Below are 17,890 nucleotides of genomic sequence, written 5' to 3' on the forward strand. Positions count from 1 at the left end.
CGATAAAGCCCTTCCGAGGGGGCTCTCCGCTCCTCCTCGTTTGATAAGGCTGCAAACGCAACTCGGCTTGTCGGGAATGGCTCTGGATGCCTTTGTGCTTCCTAAAAGAGCATAAATAATTAAAGTTTGGCAGGGAGGAAAAGCTTTCTTGCAGAACTGTAGTGGCAATAAATGAAATGACTCAGAATCTCTTCTCCAGTCGGTTTTTACGAGAGCTGCCAGACAGTGTCTGTTCACGTTCTCCAGATACTAGGGGCGCCATAACAAAGTTAAGGTCAAGTTAGTGTCTTATCTTGGGTGGCACAAAACACCGCATCTTCTCCAGCCGGACTGGGCACATTTTTAAACCCGAATGATACGCGAGTCGCCTTAATTTCCACGGAGGGCTGTTGGAAATGTCACTTGGACCCGAATCCTTGGTAATTCCAGGCAACGGTTGCAGATGTTTCAAGACGCCTAACGGTAAAGTATTCGCCTGACCGTGTACATGATGTGCATTTATGTTTCGATGCTGTTTAATCTGCGTAAGGCAACAAAAAAGAAAAGGGGGCTGGGGGGGATATGAAATGCTCAGGGCTGGGCTGGGAACCGACCCCAGGGTGAAAATGCTCTGGCAGGCGGGGACCCCCATCTCTGCCTTATTCCAGCGGGGTCTCTGCTGCGATATTGGACTCACATTCCCCAAATTAGATCGCTTTTTAAGGGACTGTTACCTAAAAGGGCTGTTTTCGTATTAACAAATCGTCGCCATGTCTTTGAACTTGAATTAGTTGAAACCGGTTGGCTCCTGCGCCAAAATTTAATTGATGCCGGGCTTGCTGCATCGAAAGGAAGGTGAAGGATTCTCACTAAGGCGTAATGAGTTGTTTGAACGGTAAAGAAAATGAAGCTCCATAGGTTCCCAGAGCCATCTCTCCTGATGAGATAGGCGATCAGAAACCTGGGGGCACAATCCAAACGGATCCCTGCCCTGCTCTGCTGCAAGCTCAGGGTGGTAAGTGACACAGGAGCCATTTTAACTGCGCAGGCATCATTTTTAGGAGGTTGATTGTGTGTTGCAGCAGAATGGAGAAGGCTCGGAAGTTGCCGATAAAGGCAGGGAACGGTGGTTTTGTGCCTTGATTTCTGGTGATACCTTGTGAGAGCCTGCCTGCTGGGAGCAACGTGTGGCGTTTGAGGTGGCTTGCCAGCGAGGCGGCAAGGCAAAAAAATACCATACTGTACAAAGAACAGGGAAAAAAGGAAAGGATGGGGGTAAAGAAAAGGAATGGGTTTCATCTGCTCTGCCTGGCTTCGGTCTTTTGCTTTTCAGGAAGGGCAAGCCGGGCTGCGGTGCGGGAGCCCCTTGGGCAGCCCTCGCCTGCTCCGGGGGGCCGGGGGATGCGGGAGGGGCCGTGCCGGTGCCGGCGGCGGCGGCGGGGCGGGGGGCAGGGTGCGGGGCGCAGCCCGGGCCGCGGGGCTCCCGCCCCCGGAGCCTCTCCGCAGCGCGGAGCCGGGGGCGCGCAGGAGGCGCCTGTGGCGGCGGGGCCGCGCAGCCCGCGCCCGGCCGAGCCCCCCGCGGGCACCGCCGCCTCGCAGAGCCCCCGGGCCTTCCCCCCACTTGCCCGCTGCCCGTCGGGGCCGGTTCCCTACCTGCCGGGCGCTCTGCTTGCTGCGGGACTCGGAGCCTGCCTTTTTGGAGGTGGTCTGGGGCCTGGCGCCTGGCCGGAGCGCCCGGGGATTGCCGGGGTGGCAGGGGGGGACCCTGCTCGGCGTGGCGAGCTCGCCCAGATTTCGGGTTTATTTGGAGAGCGGCATGTGGCGGGGCTACTCTGGCTATGCTGTACAGTGGCGGAAAAAGGCATTCCCATAGAGAGCTGGCAACCGTTTCTGGAATGAGGAATCTCCCGAGCATAGGGCTGTTGCTGGCGCGTATTATTTATTCTCTTCTCTTTTCAGCCTTTGTCACCCGGTTTGTGCTCGCCTGTGTAAAATCATATTTCAAGGAGAAAAAGAAAATTGGCCAAAATGAGCCCTCGAAGGCAGGGCGGCGGCGGGGCCGGCGGGTGTTGTGCGCGTCGCCCGCTCCCAGCCCTGCTTTTCCCTTCCAATGGAAACGAACGTTTTGGTGGGAGTTGGAGGCACGGGAACAGAGGTCACTTTGTGTGCCGCTCTGCTTCCCAAGGAAACCGTGCTTGGTGGACTTCCCTTCCTGCCCTAGCCCTTCGCTTTCCAGAAGAGCCCGAAAGTGTCTCCCTTTCATAAAACCGGCTACTGAGAGATGCTCTGTTGGCGTATTTCTCACTTCGGCTTGTGCCTGGCGCCCTGAGACAAGCGCGCAGTGTTTGGGCTTCTAAGCGAGGGGGAAATGAGGTGATCGGGGCTCCGGCCGTGGATTTCGTGGCCGGCTTCGATGCCAGCTGCGGGCTGCTGGCGCCGGGCGGGCAGATCCGCTCGGAGGCTGCGGCGTGTGAGTGGGACCTGGCTTCCCTGGGCGAACGGTCGCCCGCGCACCCCCGCCGGAGCGGCGGCCGGCGAGCCCCGCTCCCTCTGGCGAGGAGCCACCCGGTTTGCCGGCCGAGGGTGCCCGGGCGGGAGCCCGCGCCCCGCGCCCCGGGGGCTGCCTTCCCCGAGGGTGCGGGGTGCCCCCCGGCTGCCCGCCGAGGGCCGGCGGCCGGGCGGGCCGGGGGCCGTGCGGGCGGGGGGCTGCGCGCCGCGGGGCTCCGCGCCGGGCTGCGGCGGTGGGCAGGCGCCCGCCCGGGCGGCGGGGCCCCAGGTGATGAGCCGCACCACCTACGTGTATCTCACCGCCTGGTGAAAGGGTGAGGGGGGGAAGGCGGCCGTACGTGTACAAAGGCTGCGCTCCCCTCTCCGTGCTGGGAGGGCTCTTTGGAGAGATCTTAGGAGCCTTTCCGAGGGGCCGATATAGATATAAGGACATTTCTACATCGCGTCACGTGACATAATTACCACTAGAATCAATCAAGATGAATTGCACGTCAGCACACGGTGGGGATTTTTTCTTAGTTGATCCTGTCCAAACCCTCTTGTGCAATAGATGGATCTTGTTCAATGCATTGAAGCCTCCTGGTTGCTTGCAATCGCAAAAAGGAAGACATGACCGAGTTTGACGATTGCAGTCACGGCACATCCAATATGTATCTGCCAGGGTGCGCTTATTACGTCTCGCCCTCAGATTTCTCGACGAAACCCTCTTTTTTGTCGCAATCGTCGTCCTGTCAAATGACTTTTCCTTATTCTTCTAATTTACCTCACGTCCAACCTGTGCGCGAAGTGGCATTCAGGGAATACGGATTAGAGCGCAGCAAATGGCAGTATAGGGGCAGTTATGCTCCTTATTACTCAGCTGAAGAGGTGATGCACAGAGACTTTCTGCAGCCTGCGAACAGGAGGACGGAAATGTTATTCAAAACGGACCCTGTCTGCGGCCACCACGGACCGTCTCCCGCCGCCTCCAACTTCTACAGCTCGGTGGGGAGGAACGGCATCCTGCCGCAAGGCTTCGACCAGTTTTACGAGACAGCCCCCGGACCCCCGTACCAGCAGCACTCCGAGGGCGAGGGGGACGCGGACAAGGGCGACTTGAAAGCCCAGAACAGCACTTGCAGTAAAACACCTTCCAGCCAAGAGAAGAAAGTGACACCAGCAAACAGCGCCGATTCCCCTTCTGGTGAGGCTGTTGCAGAGAAGAGCAACAGTTCAGGTAGGTATCAGTAGTAAATTGGGGGCAAGAGTACAAGGCCAACACTTTGTCAAGCCGCATTTTATGTGCAATTTTATAAGCATCCAAAGGATTTTATATATCCTATAAGATTTCCTTTACCGTTGTAAAGCGTGTTTACGATAGGAAACCAATTTAGGTGGGCTTAAGGTATTCTTGGAAGAGGATATTAATTGTTATTAAATTGTTGATTTGGCGGGGGGGAGACGGGGAGGTTTCACAGGTAGTGCTCAGAGCTGCCTTCGGTTTAGAGCTTAAGATCGTCGTTTGTTTGGGGCGGGGGGTGTGCGTGTGAGAGAGGAGTTTGAGAAACTTGGAATTTTTCCAGCCCATTTAAATATCTCTCTGTATTGCTCGAAGTGCTCTCTTTTAAGGAGAAGTTGGGAAATATTCGCTTTTTCCCCTAAGTCACCCAGAGAGTAAAAGCCCCAGGAATATTTTTTTGAACTGCTAGAGGGCTGCTTTCCGGGCGATGGGATATTGTCAAAGTCTCTGATCTCTTCCTAGCTGGGCATGTTCGTAGCAGCAGCATAAATCAGTTTCTTCTCTCTTGAATTTCAGCAATTCCCCAGCGATCAAGGAAAAAGAGGTGTCCCTATACTAAATATCAGATAAGAGAACTGGAACGGGAGTTTTTCTTCAACGTGTACATAAACAAAGAGAAAAGACTGCAGTTGTCCAGAATGCTCAACCTCACTGACCGGCAAGTTAAAATCTGGTTCCAGAATCGAAGGATGAAAGAAAAGAAACTGAACAGAGATCGACTCCAATATTTCACTGGGAATCCCTTGTTTTGAAAAAAAAAAAAAAAAAAAAGGAAAAGAAAAGGAAAGGGAAAAATTTTAAAAAGAGAGAGCGAGAGAAAAGGAAGAAAGAAGAAAAACAAAGATTATCTCGGTCTCTCTGACCTGCCATCTGAATGCAAAAGTAAATTGGTTTACATGACACATCCACCCTGCGGAACTCAAAGTTTCATTTTCATGTGCAACTCCACACACTGAATGGCCACTGGAGATTTCGGGGCTTGGCGGAGCAGATTCCTGATAAGGGGAAACTAGGGTAAATTCAACTGTCCACTCTCAAGTGTTTCTCGCCAAAGGTGCTTTTTTTTTTTTTTCCTCTCCCACAGTACCAGCAATGGACCTGCAGTGTGTCTGGTAGTTTTTGCTTACGATTCATTGAGTTCGGGGGGGCTCTGTTGTTGCTTTTGAGCTAGGGTAACACTTTCCTCCCTTTAAGTGAATGCGGTTTATTTAAGAGATGGTAAATGTACGTTGGCTATATATAAAATATATATATATATATATGTTTCTATTGTCATCCAAAAGCATGGGCCACTGTCTTTTTCATGTGAATAAATGGTTTCTAGTAAAGTTAAGGTTATAACTTCCGTGCACTGTATGGATTTCCATCTCCGAAGGATCCTAGCGTTTCCCGGGCTAGAGCCAAGTTCAGTTAAATAATAACGGGAGGAAGCCCAGTCGGGTTATTTTAAATGCGTTTTTGAAATGAATAGTTTAGATGTCTAACTCTCCCTTTGTAGGTATGCGCAACCTTCCCTGTTCGCTGCGAGGCAGAGCCAACATGGCTGTCTGCAGACCATCACTTCTGATGGTGCTACAATTCCTATAAACAACGAAAAAGGCGCTTTTTTTCCCTTTTTTCTTTTTTTTTTTTTTAAAGTGGTCAGGCTCCCAATAAGAGAGGGAGCTATAAACAATTGGCACTGGTGGAGCGGGGGGGGGGGGGGGAGGAAGGAATTAAAAAAAAAAAAAAAAGAAAAAGAAAACTTTGGAGGCCGAGGGGTGGATCTCTTAAATATCATCCCTCGGCAGGGCGAGCGGAGCGCGGCGCTCGGCCGGGAGCGCAGCCGCTGCCCCGGCCGCGGCGGGCCCTGCGCGGGGGCAGGCACCCGGCGGAGCTCCGCGCCGCTCCTCGCCGCTTTATCTTGCGTGACCTGGCTGGGCTGTTTACAAAACCTTGAACTGTCTAGACAACACCATAAAACCCGAGGTTCTAAACAGCTTAATTGGGTGATATTATACACCTTCTGGTGGGTGAAAAGGAGATTTCCGCAATGTGCAATAAAGGCGAGGACTGAGAAAAGAATTTGCCTTTTTTGAATAGGACGGAGCGGCTCTCGCTACGCTCGCACGCAGGGAAGGCAAAAGTGCCCAAATAAGTCAGGAAAAGCCCGAGAATTCAAAAAATCGAGAAATGGAGGCGGAGGGAGGCATGACTAAAAAAAAAAAATTTTAAACCCTTTCGCAAGAAAAACATAAGTGTATGCCTTTGAACTTCCAAAATGTCAAGGTCATCACCTTTAACCTTTCTGAATAATTAGGCGCCTTAAGGTTCCTCTGTTATTTTCAACCACCACCCACTCTCTCTGTCTCCCTCCCTCTCTCTCTCTCACACACACACACGCACAACCACACACACACTTATTACCGCATAGCTGGCCGTATTAGCAAATGCATCATAACGCAAAGAAAATCCCAGCTGGGTCGAGGTGAGCCTCTCCACGGCGTGGCGGGGAGCGTGTCCCGCTCCGGTCCCCGCCAGCCGGAGCACGGCGGGCTCCCCGCTTCCCTCGCCTTACTCTGCCGCGCCCCGGGAATTCGCCCCAAATCTCCTTTTTTTAGCTCTTTTTTTTTTTTTTTTTTTTAAAAAGGGGGGTTCGCTCAAAACAAACAAACAAAAAAATACGGGGCTTGCAGGAAATGATTCGTAATTTAGGGAGAAAGATGGTATTTCTGTGTAGCTTTTCTGCGGGTGTGCGTTTCCCTACAAAGCCCATTAATTAGAAACGCGCGAAGTCGCGGGGAATTTCTCAAAGCATTTCGCCTGACCTTAGAGCAAAATTCTCGCGTCTCTCCCGAGCCTTAATCCACAGGGCGAGAACGAGTCGTTTGATTTTCTGTTCCCTGCAGTGCTTTAACAGTCTATCTCAGCGGATTAATACGCCTTTAAAATGCTAAGCCACCGCAAAAGAGGGCCGCGGAAACCGAAACACCCTGGCGTGAATCTTGCATAAATGCTCAATTATAGCAGTTTTAGGTTTCTATTTAAAAAGAAAGGAAGCAACCCGCGACTGAGAGCGAACTGAGCTGAGGAGAAAGACGCCGGGAGAGGAGGAAATTCCCCGGTGCTTGGCGGGAAACGGCCACAGGAGGGCGCGCCCGTGTCCTGTAATGCCCACAGCCGTCCTGGTGTTCCAGGCTACCTTCCCCCTATAATAATTCCACTGCTAATAAAATATCTAATATATAAGTAACGATAAGATTTCAGGGCCTTCCAAATGAGAAAATAAAGCATCAAAAAGATTTATTAAACAAATAACCCATAACCGTGACGTGCTGGAGAAATATGCCACTTTAAAAGATTTTTTTTTTTTGGGGGGGGGGAGGGGGAGTGGGGGAGTGGGTCGTAATGTCTTATAATGCATCCAAGCTTTAAAAAAAAAATCCCATAATTTTTAGAAAGAAAAAAACCAAACCCAGTGATATTCAGAATTCGTTTGCTAGAACGAAAATCTATTTAATTCTTTAAGGACAGCCTTAACGCGGATGGAATAAAAGTAATATAAAACCCATGCGTTTCCACAGTTTATCTTCGATTCTTATTCGAGGATTTTCTTAAATAAACCTCTAGGTACAGAAAGCATAATTTTAAAAACATGTTTTATTTAAAGGCGAGATTAACGTTAGATCCTGAGAGTGCTTATTTTTTTAAAGAGAGACAGAGAGACTAAAGCGAAAAGAAGACATTTTTAATATCCGAACATCACCTTGCCAAGGCATTGCTGAATGAAATCCCTCTCCTTAAAAGTACTATGGAGATCTATTAAAATGAAACTAGAGATTAGAAAATTAAAGTGAAGCTTATGAATTTCCTGGACGCTCTCCAGCGACCGAGCATGTTCCATTTTTCTGGTTTTCTGTTTTATTTTTTTTTCCCCCTCCAGTGCGCACTTTTGGTCAGGATCTGAGGAAAGAAAGGGCTTCTCTGCTTTCTGCTTATTTGCAGAATTCATCGAAATCTATTTCACGTTGCCTCAGCCATATTCCGCATTTCTTAAAGCCCCGTCTTCTCGTGAAAGCATTTGTTGGCACTTCGTCTTCTGGGTTGTTGGGTTGGTTGGTTTGGGATTGTTTTTTTTTTTTTAGAAGTTCATTGTTAACAGTTTCCTAGAAATAGCCTTTCCGTCGGTAATAAAATGGCATTGTACAATCTGAAATCCTCGGGATCCCTGACGCCCAAGGTAGCCCTTGCAGGCGCAGCCGGAGCCCGAAGGAAAACCCCCTGGTCTCTCGGTGGAGATACCCCTTTCGAGAGGGAAACGTTTAGCGAAGTTTTTGTGTGTGTTTGTTTTTCTTGGCGTGAGAGTGCTCCCTGTGAGAGCCCACACCAACCCCAACCCCATTAGGCTTCATACGAGGTGCTTTAACCCCTCGCAATTACAGTGAGGCCGGTCTGAGAGAATGCGAACGAGTGATGGGAGCCAGGGTGTGTTGTTAATTAAAAAAAAATTATACTGGAATATGGAAACGCCGCTTTCTTCTTTTTTGAATCATCGTGTAAATGTGATGATTCTGTGCGAGCCTATAAAATCTTCTATTCTTTTTTGTTGTTTTTTTTTTTTTTTTTCCCTTTCTCTGCTTTAATCCTTTAGACAGAAAGGGCTGTGAGCTATTTCCAAATGTCTTTGGGCTTGTCCTTTAAGGAGAACGGAAAGGGCAACTTGCTTATTTTCTGATTAAACTACAAATGCGGCAGGAATCTGCCGAAAGATAAATGTGCAGCCCAAACACCGAGGCTGAGGGCAGAATCGGCGACCAAGTTACAGGCTAAAATCTGATCATACCAGATACGCACTTCTGTGTCCAGAGAAATACAGAAATACAACAGAGGAAGGGCTGAGGCTTCGGGCGAAGCTGGGAGTACAGTCAGTGCTACTGTGCGATCCCCACGCTCAGGCGTAACACCTTTGAAGAAATGGCCAGCGTGCTATTTTGTTTATTTTATAAGCTTTCATATTTAGGAAAAGGCATAATGTCATCAGTATGTTCGTTGTTGTTCCCCCCCTCCCCCCCGCCTCCCCCGCCCTCGGTCAAAAAAATCCAGGGAATCTGAACCCTCAGCCCAGACGCCGACTCTTTCTATGAATATATGGCACATAGAAATCTGGGCAACGTGTCAGTTGCATTATTAAAAGAAGAAAGGACACAATATCGTAGCCAATTTTTTTTTTCCTTAAATAAAAAGTATTCTTCAATCTCCCTGCAATATAACAGCGTGGCATAAAATATACAATCCGCGCCTGTAAAGACAACCTAAATAAAATGCTGAAATCGAGCAAATGAAAGGAATTTTACTAAAAGCTTCCTGGGTTCCAGCCTGTTTTTAAAATAAGCTATTTCTCGCAATACCTTTGTTACTGAAGGCATCTGCAAAATATCTAGCCTCTTTCGTACCTCTCTCCCATCCCCCTCCCATAATGAGACACAAACACAGCAAATTGCAACTATGAGAATCCTCAGCACAGCCGAGAGAAAAAAAATAATCATATCACCAGTAATAAGGTTTAGGAAGATAAGGCAGTGAAAATTAAGCCCCGCTGCCACGTCTGGTAACCTCAAGTTTTTAGCCCTGACATTTGCTAGAGGAGAAAACTGTAATGTCCACCTATGCTTTATTACAAACAGTAATTTACATCTGCATGGACCCATTGGTTGGGTTTTTTTTTCTTTCCCCTCCTTTCCCTCCCTCGTTCGGAAAAATATGGGGCTCTGAGAGCAAAACCTTTATATTAATGTAGATTGTATATCTCATTTATTGCACAATATTGATTTATTTATTAATGTTAATTACTTGATTCCATTTTAATATGATTTAAAACAGGAGTGACATTAAATGCCCAGAGCCTAAGTCCCCAGTTCCCCAGTGGCTCGCGCATGTTTATTCAACTTCTATTTACATCAAACTTAAACTTTTCTACTGTTCATTTTCACTAAAAAATTGCTGCCCGTTTTGATAAACCCTCCTGATTTATCGTGAGTGAAGGGTCTTACGGAGCTGTTTGCCAGTCCTGAATACGATATTTAAATCATTATCATCACAGCCATCGTCTGAGTTTCCGTGCAGTGACATGCGAGAAATTCATATTTTCAATTATTTAAAAAAAAAAAAAAAAAAAATCAAGGAGCCCTCGTGTCTCATCAGGAGCCAAGGAGTGAGCTTCCCGAGCACCAGCGAGGCTGGCGTGGAACGCAGCTCAGCGTTTGCTTATTGTTTTAACCTTACTCTTGGGCGAAACCCGCTGCAAAGCTCTGGGCTGCTACTTCAGCCGGGATATTTCTGGGACCCCCTTTTCTTCAAGTGTAAATAAAGATTATGAAAGAGCCATTTGATGGGCATAAAATTCCCGATTAGATTTAACAGTCGAGCCTTAAGCTGCGTCAAGGAAAATAGTATTTTGTTTCTTTAAACGCTGTGGGTTGCCCGGGCTGTTGTTGAAGAAGAGGAAATTGCTAGAAAGCGAGGGGGGGAACGCCGCGCTCGGAGGGAGCGTCGTGGGCTCCGCCGCCGCTTCTCCTCCGGCGCAGGCAAATCTTAGCAATGGCTCTGATCATGATCTTAAGCGGGCATCTCGCCCAAGCCCCCGCTTCCCCGCTCAGCCCTCGGTGGCGGCGAAGCGTGCCCGGGGAGGGCAGGGGGCTGCGCCAGGCGCAGGGGATGCCGCGGAAAGGTCTTGACGGCAGCGAGTATCGCGAAGGTAATATTTAAACTCTCCGGCAAGCCAGAAGCTGGAGACTGCAGCCATAAAAGGCACTGGCTCTTAACCTGACAATGATGTTGTATTTGAACAGCTGCGATAAGGTTTTAAAAGGTCTGTCTCATTGCCACAGCGAAATTTTAAATAGGGTTATTGTTTCCAGCAGTGTAAAGGGTGCGGTAAAGTGCAAACCGTCCAAATGCCAGGGAGCAGGGGAAAAATTCAAATCCACGCTGGTGGAAAACGCATGTTTTCAGCTGGGCGAAAGACGCGTTTGGATTTTTTAAAATCCTTTTCGCGTGCTGCCCGCTCTTGGGGACCCGAAAGGGTGTTTTCATGGCAGAAAGGCCCAAAATAAACAGGCGGATGAATCCGAAACAAAAATTATCAACAAGTTCACTTTTTCCGGGTGAGAGTCCTTGACAGCATTAGTCCCAGATAAGAAATACTCCAGTTTGAGAACAGTTGGGGAAAAAAAAAAAAAAAAGGAAAGAAAGAAAGAAGAGAGAAAGAAAGGAAGATAGCTAGAGCAGAGGAAAGGAAAAAGTGTGATAAACAGTTTGTACCGCCACTATTTAAAATGTAAGAGCTGCGGGTGTAAATATGGGTACGAAGTGGGGGGAAAAACAGTAAAACACGTTTAAAATGGTGGGGCGGAAAAATCTGATTTGCCATGTAGACAGTTGCTGTTGCCTTCGGTTTGTTTGGTTTGTTGGGTTTGGTTTTTTTTTAATAATACAGATGCATTTATCATTCTTCTTTCAAAAAAAAAAAAGAAAGAAAAAGTTGCTTGAAGAGTTGCAGTGAGGATATGAGTTTCTGTATGTTTTTGAATGAGCAATACAACAGAAGGAGAAATTATCTTTATGATGCTTTCAGTTTCCAGGGCAAGTGAAAAACCCACTTTTTTTTTTTTTTTTTTTTTTTTTTTTTTCCCAGGCGGTCGGGAGAGAGCATTGTAAAATGATTTTAGGAATGTAGCCTCCCTATAAAACTCGAGTTATGACAAAAGTCTAGCTTTTAATATTTGACGATGTGTGTTAAAACAAAAATTGACCTTCTCGGTTAGCAGCGAGGAAAAAAATCAATAGTATAATTTTCAATAATTCATAACGCGAACGCCATTATGCTAAATCGTAACTATTAATCTTATCCTTTACAAAGTCTCGATTGATTTGTTAATAAAACATCTTCCCGTGCGCGGCAACAGAGGGTATAACTCTCGAAAAAGCTTCAGAAGCAAGAAAATTACCAAGTAGCCCGAGAATGTAGATGAGGCTTTTATTGATCGCCCCTGATTCTCCTTAATACGCATTAATAAATCCCGCAACCTTTTGTCCCCGCACTTGTCAGAAGCGGGGCTCTTACAGGAGCCATCACGGGCCGGCGCCTTTTTCCGCCCGCCGCGCCGCGCCGCCCCGGGGCGGGGAGGTGCGGGGGGGGGCGGGGGGGGGGGGGCGGCGTGTTCCGCGCCCGCGGAGGCGGCTCCGCGCCCGCGGAGGGGTCTCGGCGCGGGGCGGGGGGGGGGGGTGCGGAGCGGAGCGTGGCGCGGCGGGGCCCGGTCCGGCCGCGGCAGGGCGGGCGGCGGGCGGGCGGCGGGCGGCGGGCGGGCGCGGCGCGGCGCGGCGCGGCGCGGTGCGGTGCCGGCGCGGCGGCCTAGGGGTCGCTGTTGACCGCGGCGGGGCGCGGCGGGGCGGCGCGGCGGGGCGCGTCAGCGGCGGGGCGGCGGGGCGCGGGGCGGCGGGCGCTGCCATTGGCCCGGCTGTCATGTGGTCGCGCGGAGGCATCCGCAATTACACGGGAATGTTTTCCTAGAGATGTCAGCCTACAAAGGACACAATCTCTCTTCCTCAAATTCCGCCCCAAAATGTCCTTTCCCAACAGCTCTCCTGCCGCTAATACTTTTTTAGTAGATTCTCTCATCAGTGCGTGCAGGAGTGACAGTTTCTACTCCAACAGCGCCAGCATGTATATGCCACCTAGCACAGACATTGGGACGTATGGGATGCAAACCTGTGGACTCCTTCCGTCTCTGGCTAAAAGAGAAGTTAATCACCAAAATATGGGTATGAATGTACATCCTTATATACCTCAAGTAGACACTTGGACAGACCCGAACAGATCTTGTCGAATAGAGCAACCTGTTACACAGCAGGTCCCCACTTGTTCCTTCACTACAAATATTAAAGAAGAAAGCAATTGCTGCATGTATTCCGATAAGAGATCCAAACTCATTTCTGCAGACGTCCCTTCCTACCAGAGGCTGGTGTCTGAATCATGCCCCATTGAGAACCCCGAGGTTCCCGTCCCAGGATATTTTAGACTGAGCCAGACCTACGCCACTGGGAAAACCCAAGAGTACAATAATAGCCCTGAAACGAGTTCAACTGTAATGTTACAGTTAAACCCTCGCGGCAGCTCCAAACCGCAGATATCTGCTCAACTTCAGCTGGAAAAGAAAATGAATGAAAACCCGAACAACCAAGACAGCACCGCTAAAGTCTCTCAAGTGGAAAGTCCCGAGCCCAAGTCCACGTTGCAAGACGAGCGGAGCTGCCTGCCCGAAGGCTCCGTGTCCAGCCCAGAAGTCCAGGAGAAGGAGAGTAAAGGTCTGTATTACCGAGTTTAAGCCGTGCCGTGGTGTAACTCCAACACGCCAGCACCATAAAGCACGCTCGAATATACTAACGAGCATCACAGCCATCACATTTAATGCTAAGGAGTATCGGGCTGCAGGTGCTGTGTCTCTGAAGATTTTGGCAGGCAAAAAAATGCTACACAAAAGGGTCCAAAGATTTTCTGTAGAGATCTGCCTCTCTCGTGCATGCAGACCGCCTCTGTGATGCGGGGAATATAGCCGTGTGCTCCCTAATGCGCTGCAGCAGCCAAAAGCAGCCCCATACCTCTGAAAAAGCAGGTCTGGAGGTTGTAAAATACGACCAGCTCAACTTTTCTCTCGTAATATTTCGCGGTTTTTTTTAATTTTTTTTTTTTTTCCACTGAGCCTTACTGCGGTTTGATTGCATTTAAAGTTAATTACGATCCTATTAAAATAGGTGAGGAATAGGTGCTACCAGGCTGGGTAAAGTTGGAAACAAATGCACAATGAAAGCAGCAGCCCGCTATCTGCCTGGTCCAAAGGTGGAATATTTCAGTGTGGTGCTTTAGATAACCTTGGGTCGGTCTCCAAAAGTGCAACAGTATTTTGAAATGCGTTTGAAAGCTAAAGGTGGTGGTAATCCGATTTTATTTTCCCTTTAAAAGTGCACTAAAGCCTTCCTTTCGAACGGCGTGTGTCTAAGAATCCCAAAACGGGAAATTTTCTCCTATCAAAATGTACTTTGCAACCTCTAGGTCGATTTTTACCCTACGTGTGCATGGAGATTCTTTCTATCTGAATTATATTAAACAGCCCAGGTCTAGGTTGATGTGGGGCAGATTTCTTTCTGGCGGGAAAAACAAACAAACAAAAAAGCTAAAAGGAAAATGGGAAAAAAAAAAAAAAAAACCACAAAACCCGAGGCAGAGGCTGTTTATTTCTTGTGTATCTTTTTTGGCTGGGAAAACGTCTATGTCTGCTCCTAGGTGTGCTGGTGTAATTCAGCTGATGGCTGGGGGGGAAGCTGCTTCAAAAACCCAGTGCGAGGATATTTTGTAATTGGGATATTTTCGTAGCAAGTGTCGTGGGAGCCCGAGGCGGCCACCGCGAGGCTAGACCCGTTAAAATGTGGCCATGGGGCTGATGGCAGGTTAAATATTGTGGAAATGCTGAAAACTCGAGAGCCCGTTTCTGGAAGGGGCAGGAGAGCGGGGCGGCCGCAAGGCAGGGTGCCGGGCGGTGGGGACGGGCGAGCCCAGCCTGGCAGCAGGTCCCCTCTCTGTGCCCACACCTCGCCCGAGCTGTGTTTAATGCCCACATCCACCATATCTGCCAGACACTGCAGAGGAGGGGTCATGGCCAAGGGTACACTCTAACAGCCTGAGGTATTTTTGATTTTTTTTTTTTTTCTTCTTCTTCTTCTTTGATTTTGATAGAGGAAATCAAGTCTGATACTCCAACAAGCAATTGGCTAACTGCAAAGAGTGGCAGAAAGAAGAGGTGTCCTTATACTAAACACCAAACACTGGAATTAGAGAAAGAGTTCTTATTCAATATGTATCTCACTCGAGAGCGCCGTCTAGAGATCAGTAAGAGCGTAAACCTCACTGACAGGCAGGTCAAGATTTGGTTTCAAAACCGCAGAATGAAGCTCAAGAAGATGAGCAGGGAGAACCGAATCCGGGAACTGACCGCTAATCTGACCTTCTCTTAAACCCTAACCCCGGGGGGGGCACCAGTGAGGAATGGGCACAGCACCGCCACTTGCTAAAGGCAGGAGAGACTCTGGCAAAACCCGGCATTTTCCAGTTTTGTTTTGTTTTTGGTTTTGTTTTTCTGATAGAATGTGACTCTTCGTCCTTCTTTTAGCGCTGCAAGTGAATATGTATTACTATGATGAGTATATATAAAACCTAGCACGTGTAATTTATTTTTGTTCTCATCGTAATGCAGGGTAACTATTATTGAATATTATCATTTGGTCTTAACTTATTGGAACTGTCGAACATCCAAGCAATGTGACTTTTTCATGTTTTTACTAACAAAATGGTATTTATGTGGGGCTGTTACACGGGCCATAACGTTTTGAGTACATTCAATACTTTAAGAAAAAAAAAAGGGGGGGGGGGGGAGAACTTTGGGGGCGGGGGGAAAGAGAAGCACATTATAATGTAACTATCCTCGCAAATGAACTTAGAGATTGTCCTTCGTAAGACGGAATATTTCCTTCTTCTCCATTGTAGACATTTCCTTGTGGTGCATATGTGGAATAGTAGTCGTTCAGCAGCAATATGTCCTTCTTGTGCATGTTCTGTTCGCATGTATAATGCAATAAACTCTGTAAACTACTGCGGTTCCTTTGGTTTTCTACAAATGTTTAAAGTACGGATGCAGGTTGGTCTCCTGATCTTTCTCTATCACCAGCTCTTTGGACTGATGTACCTTCTTTGCCATTTTCTGGTCTTTGTGTGTGTCTGCCTGGTTTTCTTTCTTTCTTTTTAACCCTTTTCTTTCCCCCCCCCCTTCCTTTTTTTAGGGGTGGGGTGGAGACTGGGGCGGGAAATGATGTAAACCTGATTCATTTATAATTGTGCCTGTAAACAAACGATTAATTGATAAAATGTTGTGTGATGTTCGCAGTCTGACAAACTGAATGCAAAAAAAAAAAAAAAAAAAAAAAAGAGAGAGAGAGAAAGGGAAAAAAAAAAAGAAAAACGTAGTAAAATGTTATGACCTAAACTGGACATCCTCATCCAATCAACTCGTAAATGGTAAGTGATAAAAAAATCTTTCTACTACAAGCTGTCAGCAATATGTGTGTCATTTTATTTGACGTTCGTATGTTGATTTAAAAAATATCAGTCACTGCGTGCTTACAATGTGTAGACTTTGATTTCGTGTCTTTACTCGCTTAAAAAACCCCATCATACCAAATGCAAAGCTGGGTATAAGTAAATGTTAAGGAGTTCGGTTCTTGGTCAGCTCAAGAGCTTTCAGAAGATGGTGGATGGGAAAACATTCCCTCAAATATCTGGCAGGGTTGGCTTTTTTGAGCAGAAACGCTCCCAAGCGTGCTTACAAAAGTACACCAGCCTCTTCAGACCTACTTTTGTCACCCTGCACCGTTTCTGTTTGCTCAGAGATCGTTTTATTTCGTGCAATTCCATTTTAGTAGCACACATCCAGATAATGAAGTTCACGACTCTTAACCCTTTCTGTACATAGCTGAAAAATGTTATTAGCAGAGCTCTGCACTGGCAGCTGAGGAAGGGCGTGTGTGTGCGTGAGAGCGGGTGAGTGCCTGTGTGAGCAGAAATACTAAGCAGAACGGCAAATGGCTTGCAAATGAACATGACTCCAAACTGAAGTGCAAATACTTGGGCATACTTTCACCTTCAAACAGTACTGGAAAAATAGCGTGGCTACTGTTTGCGCTGGGAAACCCGCTTGCTCACAATCAACGCCCATTCCTTCCCTAAGCAGTTTCTAAATCAAGAAATTAAACGCAAGATAGTGCCAATGTTGTCTGACTTGGTGACACTGATACTGCTCATATTGCAGCTGGTGGCGTTGTATTTTGCTTTCTTATCGCTGATATTTAATTTAAGCCAATACTTCCTCATGGGCACGTTTACTCGTAGGGCAGAGGTATATTTTCCTCAAAGCAAAGCATCCCCATTTTGAAGCTGAGGGAGCCGCCAGCACGTAGGTATTTTGTGCTTGCTGTCGTCTCCAAAACAAACAACAAAAAGGTGCTCAGAAACACCCCACCCTCCCTTTAAATATCGCATACATTTGAACCGTCTTTTCCTTTAAAGATACTGGCTACATCACCAAATAAGTTGCAGCAGTGGGAAGTAATTAGCTGGCTCCATACCAAGTATTTAACGTATATAAAAAAAAGAGGCTCACTGTAATCTGCCTGCTTTATCAATTTATGTCTGTGTGAAGCGAGGGGCGATTCTTCGCCATACCACAAGCCCTGCTTCTGGAGGAAAATACAGGAGTATGAAAACGCAAATGAAAACACTAAAGCGAGATGACAAAAAAAAGAAAAGAAAAGAAAAGAAAAGGAACAAAACGCACTTTAAAAAAAAAAAAAGAGAGCGGAAAAAAGGAAGAAAACAAGCTAAGAGAGTAATAAATCATTAAATAAACAGGAATTTCAGTCCCTTCCTCATGCCGGCCCGCGAGTAGGAAGTGTTTTCTCAGTGCTGTTGTTTGTGCCCTCGGCGGGCTGTGCTGCGGGCTCTCCACTAACTGTGTGCGTTTCCTCCAGATCCCGACACAGGCACCGTCCCTCGCTCGGGAGAGCAGGCGTGGGCACAAGACCATGGGTAATCTGGTTTTCAATACTAACCGGGCACCGTCTCGCTCGGGGAAGGATAACCGGGCCGGGGAGGGGAGGGAAGGGAAGCAAAAGGAAGCAAAGCGGGCAAAAATCGCACGTAGGCGTTGAACGTGGCCAGCGCGGCCCGGCCCCGGCTCCCCATGAACGGGGGGCGGAGGAGGCAGCTCTGCCGGCGAGCGGGGGGCAGCGGCAGCCCCTCGCCCCTCCGCGGGCCGCAGCCTGCCCGCCTGCCCGCCTGCCCGCACCCCTGCCTGCTGCCTGCCTGCCTGCCTGCTGCCTGCCTGCTGCCCGCCTGCTGCCTCCCTGCCCGCCCGCCTGCCCGCCTGCCCGCCCGCCTCCCCTCCCGGGCCGCGCTGGGCACCCTAAGGGGGGCTGCGCTGGAGCTGTGTAGCCCCAAAGTTTCGCAGATACAGGAGCCATGTGTTCAGCCACACGTCAGTT

At 48.3% G+C, this 17,890-nt stretch overlaps 2 protein-coding genes across 2 annotated transcripts; both read left to right on the forward strand.

Annotated features, from left to right (window-relative positions):
• The first annotated feature begins 3,096 nt into the window (after nt 1-3,096).
• On the forward strand, nt 3,097-4,518 carry HOXD11 (homeobox D11). The gene is made up of 2 exons (XM_009481517.2): nt 3,097-3,703; nt 4,283-4,518. The coding sequence occupies exons 1-2, from the start codon at nt 3,097-3,099 to the stop codon at nt 4,516-4,518; spliced, it is 843 nt and encodes a 280-aa protein (XP_009479792.1).
• Nucleotides 4,519-12,366: 7,848 nt separating this feature from the next.
• Nucleotides 12,367-14,812, forward strand: HOXD10 (homeobox D10). The gene is made up of 2 exons (XM_009478321.2): nt 12,367-13,108; nt 14,535-14,812. Exons 1-2 carry the CDS (start codon nt 12,367-12,369, stop codon nt 14,810-14,812), a joined length of 1,020 nt encoding a protein of 339 aa, XP_009476596.1.
• Nucleotides 14,813-17,890: the final 3,078 nt, after the last annotated feature.

This window comes from Pelecanus crispus, chromosome 5 (assembly GCF_030463565.1).
Source record: "Pelecanus crispus isolate bPelCri1 chromosome 5, bPelCri1.pri, whole genome shotgun sequence".
NCBI lineage: Eukaryota > Metazoa > Chordata > Aves > Pelecaniformes > Pelecanidae > Pelecanus > Pelecanus crispus.

Excerpts from the sequence above, each read along its gene's own strand:
- HOXD11 (XM_009481517.2), top strand. The coding sequence starts at position 3,097 with ATGACCGAGTTTGACGATTGCAGTCACGGCACATCCAATATGTATCTG. Across the intron at positions 3,704-4,282 it reads AGAGAAGAGCAACAGTTCAG|CAATTCCCCAGCGATCAAGG; the intron begins GTAGGTATCAGT and ends CTTGAATTTCAG.
- HOXD10 (XM_009478321.2), top strand. The coding sequence starts at position 12,367 with ATGTCCTTTCCCAACAGCTCTCCTGCCGCTAATACTTTTTTAGTAGAT. Across the intron at positions 13,109-14,534 it reads CCAGGAGAAGGAGAGTAAAG|AGGAAATCAAGTCTGATACT; the intron begins GTCTGTATTACC and ends TGATTTTGATAG.